At 39.8% G+C, this 23,105-nt stretch overlaps 1 protein-coding gene across 1 annotated transcript in view; it reads right to left on the bottom strand.

Annotated features, from left to right (window-relative positions):
• Nucleotides 1–7,046: 7,046 nt before the first annotated feature.
• The window catches only part of pnpla8 (patatin-like phospholipase domain containing 8), a 34,151-nt gene continuing 18,092 nt past the window's right edge, over nucleotides 7,047–23,105 (bottom strand). Inside the window, exons 2-10 of the mRNA XM_055153586.1 lie at nucleotides 17,667–18,722; nucleotides 17,039–17,188; nucleotides 16,507–16,658; nucleotides 16,111–16,205; nucleotides 15,859–16,030; nucleotides 15,728–15,785; nucleotides 14,782–14,976; nucleotides 9,130–9,325; nucleotides 7,047–8,645 (exon numbers count right to left, since the gene is read on the bottom strand). Of these exons, the coding sequence (XP_055009561.1) occupies nucleotides 8,371–8,645; nucleotides 9,130–9,325; nucleotides 14,782–14,976; nucleotides 15,728–15,785; nucleotides 15,859–16,030; nucleotides 16,111–16,205; nucleotides 16,507–16,658; nucleotides 17,039–17,188; nucleotides 17,667–18,563 (2,190 nt within the window). The 5' untranslated portion in view covers nucleotides 18,564–18,722 and the 3' untranslated portion in view covers nucleotides 7,047–8,370. The remainder of the gene's footprint in view (nucleotides 8,646–9,129; nucleotides 9,326–14,781; nucleotides 14,977–15,727; nucleotides 15,786–15,858; nucleotides 16,031–16,110; nucleotides 16,206–16,506; nucleotides 16,659–17,038; nucleotides 17,189–17,666; nucleotides 18,723–23,105) is intronic.

Raw genomic sequence — 23,105 nt, 5'->3', positions numbered from 1 at the left:
AAGACAATGTAGGTCTAAAATGAGAATGGTCATCATTGCAGGGTGTTTGGTTTTGTAAAGAGACCCATATCCACCCCCTATAGCAGGGCCGTCAAACTCAAATTCACAGAGAGCCAAAATTGAAAAAACTGGGGGGCCAAACTAAACATTTACCTAAAAATTTCTCTTCTTTAGAGATATGTAATGTTAAACCTTTTACTTATTAAAATAAATGTTTAATAATAGTTTTGCTTAAACACTGAATCCAGAAAAAGCATAATAATAAAATAATAACAACATTTTAAATAAATAATGTCTTTATAGCCTATCTGTAGCTGATGGGCCAGCTATAATACATAATTGATATTATATCTCTGGCCAAATTTGACCCCTGGGCCTGTTTGAGATGTCTGCCCTACAGCTCCAGACTTTTTATTCATCCGACAGTTGCATATGAACACAGTCTCAGTGTCAGTAGCATTATATTTCTTAAAATAGGCTTAAAGAAAATATAACTTATTGCTAGGCTTCATTTTGGCCAATATCTAGTAATAGAGGGTCTTATTCATCTTATACCTTTCTATACCCTCATGGTGCACACAGTCGAATCCAATCCACCCAATCCAATCCATACATTTTATTAATTTAACAGGTGTATGTCACACTATCACACTAACACTATCTCTTATCTTTACTCTATCTCTCAAATCTGTTCTGAGACAGGCCAAACTTGTCTTTCACACTTTAGGAGCTTTGTCGTTAACTCAAAACACATCAATAACAGCGCAGACCACCCTCCTCCATTTAACTCAACCAGTGATGAATGACGCACATACCTCACACCTGCTAAAGTGGTACCAACGTATTCCCATCGCCGATCTACAGAAAGAAATCTCACACAAATGCATTAGTCATGTTTTGAGATGCAAAATTAATCACGTAGCCTATATTTATAACAAAAACTAAAGGTGCATGAAGCTCTTCTGGTGAGACGTCTTGTATTGTATTAAATTAAGATGGAATCAATTTAAGATGATTTTATTGTTAAAGATCATTTGAAAAAGACAGGTTTAATGCTATACTGTGAAACATTTCAGACAAAGACCATGGAAAGAATGATGTTGGAGACTTATATACCAGAAAAGTTACACTGTGCTTTTTAAAGAGAGAGAGAAGCATTAATTTTCCTCAATATGACCCAAGAGCCATGGCCCGGGTTTGCAGTGAGAAAAGGGTATTTACACGTACTATGAAAATCACATGTGTTATAACAGTCACTTTAGGCCACGGGGCATTTCACACTTCTGTCATGTTACGTTACTTCCAGTGAACAGGACAAACCTTTAGGGTGTACTGTTCATGCAAAATACAAAATACAATCATCTTTGTGTGGCATGAAAAAATTACACAGTGTTTCCCATTAATCGAGGAAGCTATGGCGCCCATCCATTTCTACCCTCATAGTTTAAAAAGAACATAAATTCGCAATACAAATGCTCCTTTATACTATTGTAAGAATACTGAAGTAACTCACGTGTAATCAGTGCTTTTTGATCAGTAATAAGTGACATTTTTCTGCATAAATTGTCTTATATGAAACACTTGTGCCAACATAGTCTTAGGCGACGTTTATATGATGACGGTCTAAACAGAAGACGCAAAAGTGGCATCGCGTGTTCACTTTTTATTCTGTGTTAAGACAAGTGTTTTCAGAAGGAAATCTGCACGCATACGGTGATGCAAAAGTGTGGGGAATTTGATTGGGTATGCATGCCAGGCAGCTAGGTGGTGCTGTGATAATCATGTTTGTTTCTGTGTACTGTATGTGTGTGACGTAAACATGTACGCGACATGAGCAGATCTGACCAGAGTTTTGCGTCTTGGGCAATGTAGACGGAAATGATGCGGCGGAGCGTATTCAACTTTTCCACTCTGGAGTGTGGTTTCAGATTTTTGCGTTTTTAAGCCCCAAAAATGCCATCACCGTCTAAACGAAAGGCACTTACGATAAAATATTTTGTTGTTTTTACCCGCAATTGTAAACAGGCCCTTTGTGTAAATCTGTGGGAAACACTGTGCAGTATATATATGAAGTTTAGTTGAATTAAAAAACATCCATGCCTATTTGAAATGGATAAACTGAAAGAAATAAAGCAATGTTGGCTCACACATCCAAATAAATGTATTATCTGCATTTACAGATAACTAAATGTTCTTATTAGTTCCAGTTCTTATCCCAAAACCCCACCTTCAGTCTAGTGCTCTCTAAGATTGTATTGACATGTTGACAAAGTTACAGAAGTTGGTTTAGTTGTGTGCTCCCATGTGTGCAGACAGCTCCAGTGTGTAAACGGCTGCAGCGACTCTTCATTGAGGAGAAGTGATGACAGACAAATGTTTTCTCCCACCAGGACTTTACACATACCACTACTCGGTGAGAAATACGCCCGGACTCTTTCAACACATTTTCTATTCAATTTCAACTTCCTTACAAATCTCCAATCTGTGTGTGTAAACTTGTATGGACCATTTATATTCTATCACTCTTCAAGCAAGTGCCCTTTCAGAAAATGTCACATCTAATTAGATTCATAACTTTCTTATTCAGTTTTGTAAAGCTCAAAATCAAAACAGCTGCTGTCTCTCACTTTATACGTGAATGACAAAAGTGTAATGAAGTGTAAAAGATAATTTACCTCAGACTAAGCGAGAAAAAATCTTGCATGCCCTAAGATATTTAAACATGTTCTGATCAAATTAAATTGTCTGATAATAGTATCTTGAATTTATATTGCATTATTCACTGTGCTCAGGTTGTGTCTTTTATCATTAGTTGTTTTGACTCTCAAGATGATTATTCGAGTATAAGAAAGGAGAATGATCTTACTTTGGGTTTCCCGATCCTTTGACTAAAAACAAATTAGTGGTAGCAATCAAAAAGTGTTAACCTGGACTAAACCTGGGTTAACACTGAAATGAAATAGAACTATAGTTTGTACCAACGCAGGAATTAACCAGATATAAACATTTGCTCAGGAACAAACAAAGCCAAGACAGCCAAAAATATGAATACAAAAATTTATAAGGTGGAGAACAAAATTAACAACAGGGCCAAACCAGAACCTGACAAATCCTTGCTTACTGCATCTGAAACTCTAGATTGCAGTTTGAACTTTGAATGAACAAACTCAAAGAGACATAATGACACGCTGTGATGTGAACCAGCTGGAGGTCATTTAACTTTCTCTTCATAATGGGTTTGGGTCTTTTAACTGTGCACATCCGGTCAAACCCCAGGCCAAAGCGCTTTATCTGAATTATGCACCAATGATGTGTGAAACTGCAGCAATTCATGAATTAATCCCAACTGCCTCAGGTTCTTTACTCATGTTGGGACAAATTGATCAAATTCCTTCTCATATTATTTTCTCAGATACAATTTTGGAGGTACTGAGCAATTACAGTGAGTCAGTATGTGTTCATTGGATTATAATAGACAAGTAAAATTGGAGATGCATTGGCTCTATCCTGCAATTCTGTCTCTGAATTCAGCTGGAACTCTCTTTCGCTTAACATAATGTAATACGTTGCTGTTTGTGGTGATTTGTAGTCCTGTGATAGATTGTTAAAGGGACCATATTAGACTATTTTTATGTTATGTTTTTTTTATATGTTATAATATTATTTCCTGATCAAAAACATACCCAGAGTTGTGTTTTGTTTCAATCACACATGTCTAACACACAAATCCTGCATATTTAGGCTGAGTTCTTCTCTTAAATAGAAAATATTGGATCATTTGGATAATTTCAGCCCTGGAAAAATAGCTGTTAACTTGAAAACTACTGCTTCATGACATCAAATGAAATAAAACACAACTTCAGGGGTGTTTTTGATGAGGTAACATGGCTAAAATCTCACAAGAGTCAATTTCTCATAATATAGACCTTTAAATCGTGAGCTAAATACAAAACAAATCAGAGGTTACAATCATTAACTAAACAATACATTAAAATGAAAAAATCGTGTCTTTTAAACATATAGGGTGATTGTGTAACTATGTATTTGGATGATGGACATTTTGGGGAGACGTGGGTGTAGTTTCATCAACAATATTGTACCAGAGGAAGGGGACTGTTGCTTAGGAACACCATGAACCTGACGATCCAATCCTACTTTGCCCTGAGGAGAGGAGATAGGCAGCAGCTTTTAACACAACACAAGTTATTTCACATGAGCCCACACTGTTAAATATCCCACAATTTAGTGCAAACAAGTCCAGGCAGGCCTCACTTGCCCTTGCACTGTGACCCTTGACCTTGAGGGATATTGCCAACTAGATGAATATGACCAGGAAGTGTGAGTGTCGTGACCACAGTATTTGATTTCCAGTCTGACGTTTGGTAAAGAAGGCCTGCCTCCGCATACTAATGGAGATGTGGTATTTCCAGCATCAACTCTCGCAGAAGCTTTCATTTCAGGACAACATTTAGAGACAAAAACATTATGAGACAGTTGTTAAAGGTCTTATATTACAGAAAATTTACTCTTGTGAGCTTTAAGCCATGTTATAATTCTGTTACCTCATCAAAAATATACCCAGAGTTGTGTTTTGTTTCATTCACATGTTTGAGTAATCCTGAATTATTAGTCTGTCTACATCTCCAAATCTCATAATGATCTGTTCCTCTATGTAAACAGCTACCTTTTACTGTTTGTTAAGTAAACATTTGCAGCTCCAGGGCTAAAATGATCCAAATGATTCTAATGAAGGTGTATGGAGTTTAAAAGTACAGTGGAGCACTTCCTGTATTACCACATGACATCACAAGGTGGAACAGAGTGCTGAGGGAAAGGCAAATTATACTTACCCTTTAGAACACAGGTGTTTTCTACTAAAATATTTTTATTAAATTTTTTATTAAAATATTGTTAATTTTCTGTGGTGCTTAACATAGCAGCGTCTCCAGCGCCTCTGTATGTGGCCCCTCCCACCAGAGCAGCACAAATGAAGACTTGCCTCTTTCCAAACGCTCTTAAAGGACGATCGTTTTGACTGTTGACCGTGACACCCTCATCAACAAAATGTCCAAAATGAGAAAAGTGGAGCCGAGTGCAGGATTTTCTTAAAGTTTCAGGTTGTTCATAATATTATAATATTTTGTAAAACAAAGAGTTCATCAATTAAAAAAGATTTCTGTAATATATTTGTGTTTCTCTGCACAAATATTTCAACTTATTGTTATTTTTGGGGTTTATATGACATGAGTTTTCTGATCCGGCCCCTTTGGATCAAAGTCGGTTGGATACGGCCCCCGGGCCAAAATGAGTTTGACACCCCTGCTTTAGAAAGATACATACAAACCAGAAACTGCATTTAAAATTTCATGTGAGGTTGAAAAGTGAGAGACACACATATAACAGTCATTATGAGATTGTGTATTTGAACTGTAAATGATAAACAGTATTTTTATATTTCTCTCTTCAATGTAATTCAAATTTATTTTTTCTTTTCCTAAAATTGTGGTGGAGAACTTGAATAATAATGCCACGTGGGTAGTTTTTAGTCAGTGTAAAATAATCAATAATTCGTTTTTCTTGTATTTTAGTTTGTTTTAGATTTTTTCCCCCTACAAATTAATTCCAAATCAACTGATCAGCAGACTTATTGAATGACTGCATGGTGCTCAAGTTAGGCAGTCATTAATATAATCTGTCACAGAACTCTTTATCAGTTGAACTTTCTTTACCATTTAGGACGCTCTCCATTGTGTCATGTTGTTTCAGTTGTTTGGGGTGATGCTGCTGCAGTTTAAAGGAATGAGCGGTATGTGATCCGAAAGACTCTTCAATGGAATCAAAACAACAACAGCAGAAGATCAATGTGACTCAGAGAAGAGTAATTCATCATTTAAAGACACTCTGCATTCCTCTGAGACGCCTGGACAATGCCCCCCTTTGTGCTCTGCATGTGTCCGCATGGCACGTACCTGGAGACAATAGAAAACCAAGTGAAAGCAATTACAGTCCAATTCAATATCACTTTAAGTTGTTATGGCGATAATTAAAGGTCCAATATTACACAAAATTGACTGTAGTGAGTGTTAAGCCATGTTATAATGTTATTACCTCCTCAAAAGCAGACCTGGAGTTGTGTTTTGTTTCATTCACATGTGTTTGAGTAAACTTGCATTATTAGTGTGTCTACATCTCCTGCTTATTTAGGCTGAGTTCTTCTTTCAAACGTAAAACAATCTGTTCCACCTTGTGATGCCATTAAAGTGGTAGTTTTCGAGTTAAAAATGGAGCACTTCTTGTATTCTTGTATAAGTGACATCACAAGGTGTGTTTTTCATTTATCTCAGGTTGAATATCCAGGATATATTTGTATGTATGTGTTCAACGTGAGGAAACAACATTATAATATAGCTTTTAAAAATAGTATAATATGGGTTAATAATTATTTAATCATTTGCAAATTCACACTACATATTTAACCTGAAATGTCATTTATCAGTGTTTACTGTTCCTATCCGATGGAACTGTAAACACAGAATATTTAAAGATAGACCAAACTCCACAAACTCTAAGAAATCAAATAATAAAGTGATTGACAATTGTATTTTTTGTTTACATTGGTCACTATGGCCAAGTTATTTCTGATAGCATTAGGGGTTTTGATTTTCAACATGATTATTTGATTACCAGACGCGAGAATGACCTTACTGTGGGTTACCAGAGCCTTTGACTAAAACCAGAAGCAATTAATTAGTGTCAGCTTCTGCAGCTCAGTGGGTTAAGTGTGAAGCTTGTGAGCTTTGACATGAGGCATGGCCATTTACTGATAATGAGAAGAAATGTGTCCTCTATGTGCATGTTCTACTGCAGATGAAAACTTTCTTGACATTTCATAATTATATTACATAACTGTATAATTCAGTTGACTTGCCATTGTTATATGTTTTCAATTGTGATGTCTGTTTAAAAATATAAAAATACAAAGTTACGTCAGTGGGCTTTTGTCTGAATCAGATCTACAAACAAAAGATGATAAGAGATGGCTTGGGTTGAGGTAAAAGTGTGCTTTATTGAGTGTTCATAACCAAAGAGGCTTGAATGGACTCAGACTGGAGAAGTGCAAACTGGGTCACATGTGTTGCTAATAACAGACCAGGAGTAAAACATCATGCTTTGTACCAACAAGAGCATTTAGAGGTTCATAATAATATCACTTCAATTTATATACATCATTTTTCTCACACATTAAGAACATTGTAAAAGTGCTTTAGGCCTGTACAGTGTTAGAAATAGGCAGTCATGTAGTCACTGTGCAGTCAAGTATAACAACTAGACCTATTCAAGTTGAAATGACATGAGTCAGACCTTAAGATTAACCACTAGTTATGGTCCAACCCAAACCTATTTACCATTAACTTAAAATGTATGTACAATATTAAGTACTTACTTTGAGGCACATCCAATACACCTGATTTTCATGCAATTTTTTTTAACAATTTACTCTAAATGTGAAAATGTTACATTTTGTTATGATTCTTTTACACTTTTTAAAAAATAAAACTGTTTAGGTAATACTAAAAGTTTTTCTGGTACAACCAGCACCAAATATTTTCATTATTTGTAAAATGAAAAGCTGTACAAAATGTCGAATGTTTTGCAAATACTGGCACACCTGTGGATTTCATTTAATTAAGTTTTTATGACTAAACTTCTATAAAGTGTAAATCTAATCTTGTTTTCTGTATTTAATAAATATGCTATATTTTATACAACTAATGGAGAGCAAAGGGAAAGATTTATGCTATAATATATGATTCTACATTTTCTGTGGTCCACCATCCAACCAAACCAAAGCCAAACCTTGTATTTAAACTACCAACTCAAATGGAGATCAATAGTGCAGCTCATTTTGTGGTCTGCTCTAATCCAGGAAGCAAAATTTCCATTATTTTTTTCCCATAAACTACATAATAGCTGATGGGGACTAACGTTAATATTCTGAAACAACAACATGGTCTTTTGGTGTGGTATTTTAAAATTTTAAAAATGTATTTTTTGTGTCTAATACACATGAGTTATAGGCAATGGGTACCACATAGCTGTTTAACCTCTATTGTGGTTACTACCTTTTTTTAAACTCTTTTTTACAGTTTAAGGGCAAAATTAATGTAAACTTTACTTACAAAAACCAACGCAAATTTAAAATGTGGACTGACTGTTAAGCTGCGTATTTTTTCAAGAACATCCTTACAATTTCCTATTCCCATATTAAACTATTATCCTGTGTTTATAAAGTATCTCTTACCAGGGTAAACAAGGTCATGATTCTACATCTCTCTATTATTATCTAATACTCTACGAGGTACTGATTCTTTACAGCTTGGACAGAAAAGGTAAACCCTCATACATGTCCGCTTTAAGCTTAGCCCACTCAGCCACTCTCTGGATGGGACCCTTCTCCTGTCCCAAAACCATGGCGGCCTTCTTGAGTTTTGCTTCGTTGCGTTCCAGGTAATTCTCTGCCTCACTTTTTAGGAAGTTGAGTTTTTCAATGCGGCTTTCGTTCAGTGGAATATCCTCGCTCATGTACGGGTTAAAACGGAAATATGTGTCTGGAGGCAGGAGGGCGTCCAGCATGGTGTGTACTTCTACAAAAGAAAGAATAATTGTGTTTAGTTTGATTGAGGTCTATATTTTGAATACAAAAAATACAAAAGTTATTCAAATAAAGTACAAAAAAATATACAAAAAGGAGTATGTAAAAGTGAAATTTGTGTAGATGTATAACACTTTATCAATTGTGATATCATTCAACAAGACAATACATGTTTCCTTTACAGATATCGATCCTTCAGATTATATTCCAGCCAAACCAGAATTAATAGGTTTTCTTTTCAACTATCAATTAACAAATGAAATCAGTGCCTCAAACTGTGACTGATTTGATGTAGATTTTATGTCAGATGCCATTCCTGTTACTGTTGTTTAATTTCTCTTCCTGCATTAAACCTATAATTGCTATATTGCCTTATGTAAAAGTCTTAACGTGATGAATGATCTACAAAATCTACTCTGGACAATTAAAATTAATTAGTTTAAATGAACAGTTTTATATAATAAATTTAATCTGACCTTCTGTGTCTGTCGCGCTGCTGATGACGTGGGTCAGCTTGGTCTTGAGGCTGGTGTAGGTGGCGCTGTTCTTCACTTCTTCTTCGTAGCGTCCGGTCCCCAGAGACAGGACGCACTGGAGCGGCGTGTTTGGCCATAGGTTTTTACACTCGTGGATAGCCAACGCTGTGGGGTTGTTTATTAACAGGCCTCCATCCTAGAGGAAGAAATATGACATAAACGCATCATAAGTTTCACGGATCTGAAAGTGAGCAGGAGGACAGGTTAGAACTTTACTGTAGAATTTGGCTTTTAATTGCCAAAAATTTGTTGATGGTTACTGTCTTTCTAATTACTGTGTGTAGCCAAAAACTCATCATTTTTCCACAATAGCTTTAAAAGTAGTGACATAAAAAAATATTATTGTCAGCTGAAAGGACTTTGAGCCAGTTTAAAATGAAAAATGTGTTGACTAATATTTATCACACAACAATCTTGTTCACCTTAGCTTTATTTTTGCTTTGGATATTTCTTTCAAAAATTTGTTAAAGCTGTACTATGTAACTTTTTGATTAGGGGTCCGTCACCTGCTTGTTTCTATGGATACATCACTGCTCTGCCTAGAATGTTCCACAACTCTACTTTACATTTATTCAATTACAGGTGGCTTTAAAATTTATAGCACAAAAATACTTTGTAAAACAGGCATTCTGACTGTGAGCGGTGTTGCCTCTCCACAGATCTGACCTGTGACTTGGCCTGGTCTGGTCTCGCTGAAGACAAAGGTTTAATGCCATACTGAGACAAAGCAATAACACCAACTCCACCAGAAAAGTTACACAATGCACCTTTAACGGACATGCAATGGTGCTAATTTTACATAGACTCCTGCCCTTCATCTGAAAAGAAAAATTACTCTAAAACTAAACTGTGAAAAATCAGCGTCTTGAAGAATATGGGAAAGGTACAACAGGAAATGATCTGTGTGGAAACTGGCTGACTAAGTACGTGTCTGAGTGTTGTTATGAAAATCTGCTTGTAATAAATTTGTCAAAGTGCCTGTGAGATTTTCTTCACTGGGGACAAATGAGGTGACTGTCCCAGAGATGCACAGAGCAGACAAAAGAGAAGAAGAAGTAGTCTTGGGCTGAAGATGTGCTCCTCTGGCAGAAAGCCCAGTCCATTCAGATCTAAACAAGAGGGAAATCTCAAGCTAACAGCCCCATAGAGCCATAACAGGGCACTACTGTCAATATATTTAACAGTGTATTAAATAATGTGTGGAGCTTGTATTTCTTAATGTAAAGCAGTTACTGTACATACAAAGTTACATAACCTGTTATTCAAGTTTTGTTGTACTAAGTATTGAAATATTTATTACATCTCTTGAGCACTTTGTGTAATGACCACGCTACAGTTGCCAAAAACAAGAAGGACGACGTATGCTCCAAACCAAATTAGGGTGTAGATTCTTAATATTATTCTGAGATGGAGAGAAATCAGCAGTTGGTGTGACATTAATAAAAAATGAACTATTTGTGTATCAATGTTGTAAACAGTGGAATTTACACATTTTAACATAATTAAATGAGTAATCATGATTATTACATCCAATCATGACAAAAATTGTTTAACCAAGAATATACAACTAAAGCCAAGCGTACACTTTGTGATTTTTGGCCCTTTTGGAGATGATTTTTCACTTGCCGGTTCGAGTTTTGGCTTAATCATGTGTCGTGCTTCTTGTAGTATACATGGGGTAACAGAACTGATTAATACCTCACGACCAGCTCCTGATCGGCAATCGTAGGTTGTAAGAATATCAAACCTGTGTGAAATCCAGTCGCCTCTCGTGAGGGTTTCGCACTGTTGAAGTCGTTCGTATAGTGTGAGAACATGAATCGTGAGCTGTGAACTTTTAAACCCTGCGATTTGGTCGTACAGTCTGAGCTGGGACTGAGTGAAACAATCGAAAATATAGCACAGTGTACGTCCAGCATAACTCTCCAGTCGCTTTATGCACATGAACATGTTTCCGTCACTTTAAATCTCCACTTAAAGGTGCACTGTGTAACTTTTCTAGTTATATGTCTTTCCATGTTGTCTCCAGGAAAATATTATTGCTCTGTCTAGAATGTTCCACAGTATAGATTTCACCTAGAGACAAGCCGGTTACACCACTACGCTACATTACAGTTCAGATCTGTGGAGAGTTGCCCCTATTCACACAAGGAATAACTGTATTTTTGAGCAACAGAAACACCTGTAGTGAATAATTGCTAGATGGAAATGTTTAATGTCATACCATGGAACATTCCAGGCAAAGCAATGACATCTCCACAGAGACAAGTAGGAGCAATAGTGGAAAAGTTGCGTAGTACATCTATAATTTATCAAGCTGTCATGTGTTTTCATAATGGACAATACTAAACGGAACCAGGCAGCTGTCATTAGAAAATTACAAAGGCAATAGGAAAAATACACCCTTTACCCTGAGGTGGGTTCAACAATACTATGACAGCGGGTTAATTGCTCAGCTGCCCCTCTAGGCTGAACTACAGCTTTTCACAATGGATTCTCATTCTACTTCATGACAACCTCTATAAGCCAAATTTAACACTAAAGAAATGCGAAAACTATTTTATTTCTTAACTACACATTGCTTTCCTGGTGTGTTTATGTCTTAGTGTACATGTATTTTAGATTTTGCTAACAGCATAATTCTCCTGAGAAATACCACTGCTAGTGCTGAAAACTAGAGAGGGAGTGTGACCGCTGCTAAGTGTCTATAAAACCCCGTCTCCAAGGTGAATGTGAGACGTAACGTGCACGCACACACACACACACACACACACACACACGCACACACACACACTCGAAAGAAAAAACTTAAAACTTAAGATAGTAGGGCAAGACAATGTGGCCTAAAATATATCACAACAATATAGAAAAAATATATGCTTAAACAATATAATTAACATGATAAATAATAGTACATAAGATCATAGTACATAAGATCTTTATGGAGGTACAGGGATTCCTTTGCCGTAATAGTGTTTGACTATGAGAAATACCAACGACTATGGGTTAGTTATTATAGTCAGAACTGCAATGGTGTAAATACTGTAAAAGACCTTTTAAAGACCTGGTTTAGACCTGGTAAAGACCTGGTTTAGACCTGGTTTAGACCTGGTTTAGACCTGGTTTAGACCTAGTTTAGACCTAGTTTAGACCTGGTTTAAATGTGGATTAGACCTGGTTTAGACCTTCTTTAGACCAGGTTTAGACCAGGTTTAGACATGGATTAGACCTGGTTTAGACCTAGTTAAGACCTGGTTTAGACCTTCTTTAGACCAGGTTTAGACCAGGTTTAGACGTGGATTAGACCTGGTTTAGACCTAGTTAAGACCTGGTTTAGATCTGGTTTAGACGAAGTTAAAACCTGGTTTAGACCTAGTTTAGACCTAGTTCAGACCTAGTTTAGACCTGGTTTAGGCCTGGTTTAGGCTTGCTCAGTGCATTAGCAGTAGCAGCAGGGTAAATGCAAATTATATTGCATATTCAAATTTCAGTGTATTTGTTTGTCTGCTTTGTTTGAATACACTACAACAGACTACACTATTCTCCCTGCTTATTTTTATTTGTGATTGTTGAAATCCTATATGTGCCTCATATGTCATTGGAAAAGGCAGTGTGAGGTATTATGTGTATTGCCCAGGCAGAAATTAACTTCTGATCTCTTGGTTAAAGGGCAGACACTAGACCCACTGCACCACTGTTGCTCCATACAATACGCACATTGATTGAATATGTCAGGGCTGTGTGATAGGAAATATCAAGGGAGAAGTAACTGTTAGAGGGTACAAAGCTAATTTCTCCTAAGTAGGTTATCAGAATACAAACTTATTAGACTAAAGCCGTGAGCTAAAATCCACTCCATAAAGGACCAGCTAAAGATATCTGGCCTACTAATCTTTTTTCATGTAATAACACATCAAATGCGTGTGTGGCCAGTCCCAAAGAGCCATCTGAGCCACATAATGGACATAATAGGTCTGTCACCATAATTACTATAGACTTATTGTTCGATATAACTGGAATAATATATTTTTGGGGGTCAGTATTTATTGTGTGTAGTTTTTTTGAGGGGAAATGTTTGGTTATTTTTTGGCTATATGATAAGATCTAAAACTGCACAGTGTAAGTTTTCTGGTGGAGGGTCCCTCAAATACTTTGTGTGTTTAACAGTATGGCATTAAACATTTCTATCTTCATGAAGACCGAACCAGACCAAGGTATTTTTGAGCAATAAAACCACCTGCAATGTAATAAATGTAAGGTGGAGCTGTTCAATGTCATCTACACAGAAACAAGCAAGTGATGGACCAAAGGCCAAAAAGTGACATAATGCACCTTTAAACTGTAAACGGCTGAATTAATAACTTGTATGACTCATTACAGATGCAAACTAAGTACTGTGGTGTTTCATTTGGCTATTTATTTATTGTAGCTAATGCTTTTTAACAATATTGTAGATTTAGAAGAGTTTTTGTGGTATAATTCTGGTCTCAGGCTTAAATTAGTTTCAGTATTATTGTTGTCATTTGTCTTCCTGTTGTCTTATTTACTTCCGCAGTATGCCGTGCTTCAAAATTAGTTATCGTGACAGGTCTAGGAAGATAGTACACTAGATGGAAATTTTGATGGACAGACTTTGATTCAAGAACCGCCTGCTCAAAGCACCATTTTGTTCCCTCCATCACAGCTTGTCTCAATAACAAGGGCAAGCGCTTAACACCTAATACATTAAGTCATTATTCTGAGAAAGAGAGACTATAGAGATGAGAGGTGAATTCTAATTGATACTTTGCAGCTCATGACATCAACATTCCCTGGGGGTGTGAGACTAACTGTAGGCACTGCTCTGTCTGAAGCTCTGTTACTCAAGTTAGAATTTAATCTGACCTTTATTTTAACACGATATGACCATAAAGAGCTCACGTAGCTGGAGCTACAACAGGTGATCTGATATGTGCTTTTAAACATTTCTCTCTCAAATAATGTTATCGTCATGAGTGAGCTAGGATTGGCCAACAGTTTTTCACTTATCAAACAAAAGCTCTTGAAAATGTGCTGTTTAAATCCATTTTGTAGTTTTTTTCTACTTTTCTTTTATTGCTGCATGCATTGTGTCACCATGGTAACATTCCACCAATAGAAATACATAGAAATACATCCCCAGCATAATGTCATGTACATGTACTAGAGTAAAGAGGCGGGAGGAGATGTTTCTACTGAAACATGAACAACATTTGAAAAAGGACTGTCGCTGTATTTCGCTTCCCTTAAAAAATCTATACAACCTTTAAGTGATATAGTTGTACAGTAATATACTATAATACAGTGCATCAGTAATGAATGTGTGATTTTCTGTATGTTCCATAACAATCAGCTTTGAAATTAGATTATAATAAAAAAAATTTACGCGTAAAAATAATCTATATCGATCAACACACTACACAGGAGAAAAAAAAGACACATAGGCTCATACTGCCATCCCTTTGTCTTTCATGTGTTTTGGGTTGGCTCCTTTCACCTCTCAAAAATGCAGACACAAATATTAGCTAAACTATATTAAGCATCTCTCCCAGTTTTCTCATGTGTCTGTCATACCTGATGGAGATCTTTTCCGAGGACAAATTCCTGGAAGTATCCCGGAGCGGCGGAGGAGGCCCTGATAGCCTGCCACATTTTGTGTTTGCAGTCTCCAAGGTAGTGGGATCTCACTCCAGGCATGAGACGGTAGTTCCTGAATACATAGGCCTTCAGAGGTAAACCCCTGTTCACAATGGTGCTGACTGCTGACACCTAGTGGAGACAAAGTATAGTTCTGTATGTGACAACGTACAGAGGTGGACGATTCAGAAAAACTGCAACAAGTAACAGTTATACAAGTGACATTACACCTGGTTGTACAGTAGAAGTACAATTAAGTAAGCAGTTTTGTCATTATAAAAAACTGGTTCCGCCACCTGCTGGATTCCACAGACATCTGATTTTACACTTTGTTTTTATATGGCTTATGCAGACTTAACAATAAAACATATATAACAATAGAACATACAACCAAATTCATAATTTGAATGGGTGCATTAAGCAATTTGCAAAGGATACAATAACTTGATAACCAAATAATTTTTTTGTATTTATTTCTTTTTTTATATATCTTAAAATGAAGACGTAGTAAATGTTTCTGAATCTTGATTTTAAAGGGCCCACATTATACTATTTTCTGATCTGTGTTATAATGTTGTTTCATTCACACATGATTAACACAAAAACCATGTATATTTAGGCTGAGTTCTTCCCTCAAACAGAAAACACAGTGTTCACAGTGTTTTGAACTTCATACATATTCACTAGACTAAAGGGTTACTCAGACATGTGTGAATTAAACATAACACAACTCAAGATATGTTTTTGAGGAAGTAACAGCATTACAACATGGTTTAAAGCTCACAAGAGTTGATTTAATGTAATATAGGACTTTAAAATAAAGAACAAATCTAATCACGATAGACAAAACTTGGAATAATATTAAAACTACCAAATAACTTACTTTTGGACAGTGTGGATCCCTGGCGCTTTCAATCATACTTCCTTCACCCATTCTTTCCCTGTGAACATACAGTTTGGCCCAATCAGGAATAAAACAGACAAAAAAATACTCAATCAGACAAGAGGACTCACTTGAGGATGTTCTCCCACATTTCACTATCGTAAAATGCGTGGCTCCAGCCCATTTTGACTGTCCCCAAAATGACGTTCTGCTTAAAAACATCTGAGCCCAACTTCCTGTACATCTGCTCACACTCCTCCAGCGGGATCTGAAAAATGCCCAACATAAACGCCAAGATGGCACCTATGAAGAAAAAGAAACCGTAAGTGTCAATTAGAGAAATAGATTTACCAACAATGAATTCACATAAAAAAAGAAAATACCAGTGCTGACTCCACAGATGTAGTCAAACAGCTCATAGACTCTTTTACCAGTGAGATTCTCAAGTTTATTCAAAGTCTGTAGAGCCAGGAGACCTCTGGGAAGACAGAAAGTGTTGGTGTCAAATGGCATTTTTAATTAAGTACAGTATGTAGGAGTGTATTTAATATTTTACAAACAAAACTTTTTTGTGCCAGAGATATATTTAAGTTCCAAACAAATATTACTTTTACAATTGTAATTTTGCTTTCATTACAAAACAGCTAATTAGAAAGCAGAATGAGTCTCACACTTTGGTCTGCCAGATGCTTGTCAACTTGTTTTAAACAGACCAAACAGAACTCTCTTATTTATGGTTACTTAAATTTGAAATTGATTAAATAATGCAGTAAATGTACCTAGTTCCCCCTCCATCTATAGCCAGCACTCTGATGCCTCTGCCTTTCACAGGGTCCGTGTATCCAACCACAGCCAGAGCCTCCCTCACCGCCGACTGCAGGGGGAGGTCTTTCGCCTGCCGCAGACGCAGCAGGGTGGGCAGCACGCTCGACTAAATCAGAATCATTTGTTATATCAAGGACATAAACCAATTGCTGGGTTTCACATAACATTATATCCTTCTATTGGCCAATAACATTTAATAAAGATGAGTGCAACTAAAAATAATATTGGATCTGGACTGAGTTCCCACCGTTGCATTCATTAATAAAAATCACCAGGGTTAACATTTGTGAATATTTCTAGCAAAGATACCACTTTTATAAAAGGGACATCATCACATAGTAGAATCTGAAAACAACAACGAGAGCAGATTTGATATTTTCCAAGTGTATCCATCTTTGCATTTTTGTATACACTACTGACAGAAAATAGAAACTCTACCTACTATCAGGAACAATAAAATCAAATGCTATAAAACATCTAGCCAACCTTGATGGCTACGCCTCGTGTCTCTGGGTACTCAAGGAGGTGAAAGCTGAGCTCCTCGACTCGAGTGGTGAGAAGTTTAACATCAGTGACTCTCTGTACACCCTTCACCAATGCTCTGGTCCGATTGTCCACACTCACTCTGGCAATTATCTGGAAAATAACAAGAGAAAAACAATTTAAATGCAGCCTTGGAGAACATGAGTTAATCAGAGTGCAATCAATGCTTAATCTAGAAGTAATGAAGTAGCTATTGTTAATGAGCAGTATATCTACTATACCTTAATATGTGACTAAAGAATATGTATTATTATTGGAGCATCCCCCCCCCCACAATATTGCACTTCTACATAAAACTTTGTTGTAAAATATACAATTAAATCACACACAGAGCCCCGCTTAAAAGTGTAATTTTTCCATTCAAAGGTATAATGCAATATTTCTGCAGGTTTTTTTTCCAGTCCAGTGCTGCTTTGTGTGCTACTAAACCTTAATCAAGACATTACACACTTGTTTAAACACATTTCTAATAGACTGGCTAAAATATTGTGATCATATAAAATCACCCACTCTTACAATGATTGGGAAACGAAAATACAATTCACACTAATACAAAAACAACAACAAGTACCTTCTCTCTTTGACTTATAAGGAGCTGCTTGGCCTTCTCCTTTTTCTCTTCTTCACTTTCAATCTTCTCTCCTGGTTTCTGTTCAGTAGATGCGATCACTGGAGCTTTCTCTTTCTCCGCCAACTCAACTTTACTTTCACTTCTGAATTTCGGGACCAGGGGAGCTATGTAATTACCAACGAATGCTTGAACGCTCGGTCTGGGGTAGGACAGATAGTGAGTGAAGCCTTTTTTGGATGGTGCAGCTGGGACAGGAGCAGAGGGAGGTACAGTAGTGATGTCTTTAGATAAAGTTTGATTTTCTGGGATCGTAGTGGTTGTAGAGCTCTCAATACTTTTAGTTTCCGCCACTGGAGACATAACAGGCATTGGCTCCTTGGTTGGCTGAAATGCAATATGAACAGCAGGCTTTTCAGATACTTGTTTCTGTCTATCATTATCTTCTGCATTGCTCCCGAAGTAACTATTAATATGGGTTGCTAGTGTTTTATAGGTCTCATCCATGTTACTTGAAAATCCAGTTGGGTGAAATTTCTGTAGAGTTTGTTTGGCCACGTTTGTAGAGGAACTTGGCACGGATGCACTTGAGGCTGTGGCAGATTTTTTGCTAGCAAGATAAGGTTTTTCTGAAATATTTTGGGTTTGTTCATCCTTGTCTTTTTCACCCTCCTCTTCTTTCATTTTGGTCTCAAGTTTAGAATTTTGATTTTCTGAGTGGTTTTGAGTAGCTTCTTCTGAACTATTTGGTGTTATTGCTTCTGTTCTAACTAAAATCTTTTCAGCCTGAGGGCTGTCCACTGCTAAACTTCCAGGTTTAAGCCAAGAAAACCTGGAAATGAAATCTGCACTCCCCACCGCCTTTGTGACACTGTCTATAGTGGTCCTGATTCGCGACATGCGTTTAGCTTGCCAACGGGGGCAGTAGTGGTGAACAAAAAACTTTTTTCTTCAGCAGGACTTTGGATGTTGTTGTAGAGAACAGTGCACCATTCTGCTGGGCCAGGCGTCGTTAGCTGTAGAAATCCACGACCATTCTGGCAGTTGTTTCTCTTGTTTCTGTAAAAAATTAAGATAGAATAAAGAAATAAATAACTAGTAAGAAAATGTTATACTTAATGTGGTATAGAGCAGAATTAGTAACAGAATAAGTTTTTATGCTATTGTGAATAAAAAAACTTGTTTCAGCATTATGGTGAAACATAAAACAATAATATAAACTATGATATGTGGGGTATCTCTCAATCGGTCAAAGTTTACATTGACAGTGTAGTGAAATAAATAAAATATAAGAGGATTATTTATGTATGTTTATGTCTTTAGAGCTCTAAGGTGCACTTTTCTCGACCAGCTTTTACCTGGAATACTCCAGAATATGACATTAAAGATCTATATTATGCTGTAGGCCTATTCATTAAATTTAAGATGTTTCTAAAAATATCTAGAAAAACTTACATTCATTCTCATTCAACATACATTCTCTGATCAGGCTCAGCTGACCACAGATATGATCCTGGTGCTTGGTGGCAAAGCCTGCTGTGCTTGTCGAATTGGAGATGATTGTTTAATGCTGTAGGGTGAAACATTTTATGCATCGAGGCAACCAGAAAGCCAACCAAAAAATCAGAAAGTTACACTGTGCACCCTTAAAAACAACGTTTATATTACACTTGCATACAAAATTAAGCAGCCAAGTGCACCAACAGAGGGCCTCGTGCGCCTCCAGGTTGTCAAAGCAACAGCACACATCTAAACAGAGGCTGGCTGAACGCAAAACACGCAGGTTAATGGCAAATTTGCTTTAAATCTGGTAGGAAGAGACAATGGATCGCACTTTAAAATATAAAGACTTGGCACCTTTATATTTTAAAGTGCGATCCATTGTCTCTTCCTATCAGAATATAAAGACTTGGCACCTCTCCCCCTTGAACTGCCACCTTATTGTGGTGGGGGAGTTTGCGTACCCGAATGATCCTAGGAGCTATGTTGCCTGGGGCATTATGCCCCTGGTAGGGTCTCCCATGGCAAACAGGTCCTAGGTGACGGGGCAGACTAAGAGCAGTTTATAAACCTCTATGAACAGTATTAAAACAAGGACCGTGACGTCGCCCGGTATGGCGCAGCTGGGGCCCCACCCTGGAGCCAGGCCTGGGGTTGGGGCTCGAAAAGCGAGCGCCTGGTGGCAGGGCCTTTGCCCATGGGGCCCGGCCGGGCTCAGCCCGAAGGGACGACGTGGGCCCGCCCTCCTGTGGGCTCACCACCCGCAGAGGGTTTCATAGGGGTCAGGTGCGCTGTGAACTAGGCAGCGGTCGGGGTCAGGGATCCCGGCAACCTAGTCCACGGACACAGAACCTGGCTGTAGGGACGTGGAATGTCACCTCACTGGGGGGGAAGGAGCCTGAGCTTGTGCGAGAGGTTGAGAGGTACCGGCTAGATATAGTGCGCCTCACCTCCACGCACAGCTTGGGCTCTGGTACCCAACCTCTCGAGAGGGGTTGGACCCTCCATTTTTCTGGTGTTGCCTGCAGTGCAGAGTATCCGGCCTTCTTGGAGTCCCTGGGAGGGGTACTAGACAGTGCACCAACTGGGGACTCCGTTGTTCTACTGGGGGACTTCAACGCCCACGTGGGCAACGCCAGTGACACCTGGAGAGGGGTGATTGGGAGGAACGGCCTCCCTGATCTGAACCCGAGTGGTGTTCTGTTATTGGACTTCTGTGCTAGTCACAGTTTGTCCATAACGAACACCATGTTCGAGCACAAGGGTGTCCATAAGTGCACCCTAGGCCGGAGGTCGATGATCGACTTTGTCGTCGTGTCATCTGACCTCCGGCGGTGAAGAGAGGGGCTGAGCTGTCAACCGATCACCACCTGGTGGTGAGTTGGATCCGCTAGCGGTGGAGGAAGCCGGAAAGACCTGGCAGACCCAAGCGTGTCATGAGGCTCGGTTGGGAACGTCTGGCGGAGCCCTCTGTCAGCAGGATTTTCAACTCGCACGTCCGGGAGAGCTTCTCCCAGATCCCGGGGGAGGTTGGAGATATGGAGTCCGAGTGGGCTCTGTTCTCCACCTCCATTGTCAATGCGGCCGCCCATAGCTGTGGGCGTGAGGTCTGTGGTGCCTGTCGCGGCGGCAATCCCCGAACCCGGTGGTGGACACCGGAAGTAAGGGATGCCGTCAAGCTGAAGAAGGAGTCCTATCGGGTCTTGTTGGCTCGTGGGACTCCTGAGGCAGCTGATGGGTACCGACGGGCCAAGCGTGCAGCAGCTCGTGCGGTCGCAGAGGCAAAAACTCGGAGCTGGGAGGAGTTTGGGGAGGCCATGGAGGAGGACTATCGGACGGCCTCAAAGAGATTCTGGCAAACCGTCCGGCGCCTCAGGAGGGGGAAGCAGTTCTTCACCAACACTGTTTACAGTGCAGGGGGAGAGCTGTTGACCTCGACTGGGGATGTAGTCGGACGGTGGAAAGAATACTTTGAGGATCTCCTCAATCCCACCGTCACGTCTTCCGAGGAGGAAGCAGAGACTGGGGACCCAGAGGCGGATTCGTCCATCACCCTGGCTGAAGTCACTGAGGTGGTTGGCAAGCTCCTTGGTGGCAAGGCTCCGGGGGTGGACGAGATCCGTCCTGAGTATCTTAAGTCTCTGGATGTTGTGGGGCTGTCTTGGCTGACACGCCTCTTCAACATCGTATGGAGGTTGGATACAGTACCTCTGGACTGGGGTGGTGGTCCCTCTGTATAAGAAGGGGGACCGGAGGGTGTGTTCCAATTACAGGGGAATCACACTCCTCAGCCTCCCCGGTAAGGTCTATTCCAGGGTACTGGAGAGGAGAATCCGCCCGATAGTCGAACCTCGGATTCAGGAGGAGCAGTGTGGTTTTCGTCCTGGCCGTGGAACACTGGACCAGCTCTACACTCTCCATAGGGTGCTCGAGGGTTCATGGGAGTTTGCCCAACCAGTCCACATGTGTTTTGTGGACTTGGAGAAGGCATTCGACCGTGTCCCTCGTGGTGTCCTGTGGGGGGTGCTCCGGGAGTATGGGGTTCGGGGCCCTTTGCTAAGGGCTGTCCGGTCCCTGTATGACAGGAGCAGGAGCTGTGTTTGCATTGCCGGCAGTAAGTCAAACCTGTTCTCGGTGCATGTTGGACTCCGCCAGGGCTGTCCTTTGTCACCGGTTCTGTTCATTGTTTTTATGGACAGAATTTCTAGGTGCAGTCAGGGGCCGGAGGGGGTCCGGTTCGGGGACCACAGGATCTCATCTGTGCTGTTTGCAGATGATGTTGTCCTGTTGGCTTCATCGAACCAGGACCTGCAATGTGCACTGGGGCAGTTTGCAGCCGAGTGTGAAGCGGCTGGGATGAAGATCAGCTCCTCCAAATCCGAGGCCATGGTTCTCGACTGGAAAAAGGTGGCTTGCCCTCTCCAGGTAGGTGGAGAGTCCCTGCCCCAAGTGGAGGAGTTCAAGTATCTCGGGGTCTTGTTCACGAGTGAGGGGAGGATGGAGCGTGAGATTGACAGGCGGATCGGTGCAGCTTCAGCAGTGATGTGGTCGCTGTATCGAACCGTTGTGGTGAAGAGAGAGCTGAGCCGAAAGGCAAAGCTCTCGATTTACCGGTCAGTCTTTGTTCCCACCCTCACCTATGGTCATGAGCTCTGGGTAATGACCGAAAGAATGAGATCGCGGACACAAGCGGCCGAAATGAGTTTCCTCCGCAGGGTGGCTGGGCGCTCCCTTAGAGATAGGGTGAGGAGGTCAGTCACACGGGAGAAGCTCGGAGTAGAGCCGCTGCTCCTTCACGTTGAGAGGAGCCAGTTGAGGTGGCTCGGGCATCTTTTCCGGATGCCTCCTGGACGCCTCCCTCGTGAGGTGTTCCGGGCATGTCCCACTGGGAGGAGGCCCCGAGGAAGACCCAGGACACGCTGGAGGGACTATGTTTCTCGGCTGGCCTGGGAACGCCTTGGGGTTCCCCCAGAAGAGCTGGAGGAAGTGTGCGTGGAAAGGAAATCTGGGAGTCCCTGCTTAGACTGCTGCCTCCGCGACCCGGCCCCGGATAAGCGGAAGAAAATGGAATGGAATGGAAACATTGAGTGGATTGCAAGCAAGGATTTCAAAGTCGAAGCTGGACTGAGGCAAATTCACGAGTATATCAAAACCTGGGATCTCCCCTCTGCTTGGCTCTACAGTTTGGACTATTTGGGCGTAACTAAAGAGGAGTTTTTCACTTTTTATCACTACAGGGCCCGCTTCAGCACTCCGACTGCGCAGAAACCAATGACGGGAACAGCCGGCGTCTACTTCGCCGTGAACAAAGTCAATCCACAGACGCAGCCAGTGAATCCGTGTATCATTCGTTCATTCGTTTTTCAATATAAAACCAAAAATAAGAAAACGAAAAAACAACAGTTTTCGTTATTTGTCTCCAAAACCAAAATGAAAAAACGG

The sequence above is a fragment of the Boleophthalmus pectinirostris genome, unplaced genomic scaffold (genome assembly GCF_026225935.1).
Source record: "Boleophthalmus pectinirostris isolate CB_2022bp ecotype Guang Dong unplaced genomic scaffold, ASM2622593v1 HiC_scaffold_18, whole genome shotgun sequence".
Taxonomy (NCBI): domain Eukaryota; kingdom Metazoa; phylum Chordata; class Actinopteri; order Gobiiformes; family Gobiidae; genus Boleophthalmus; species Boleophthalmus pectinirostris.
The sequence above is the reverse complement of the archived record's forward strand: the minus strand, read 5'-3'. Positions and strand labels throughout refer to the sequence as shown.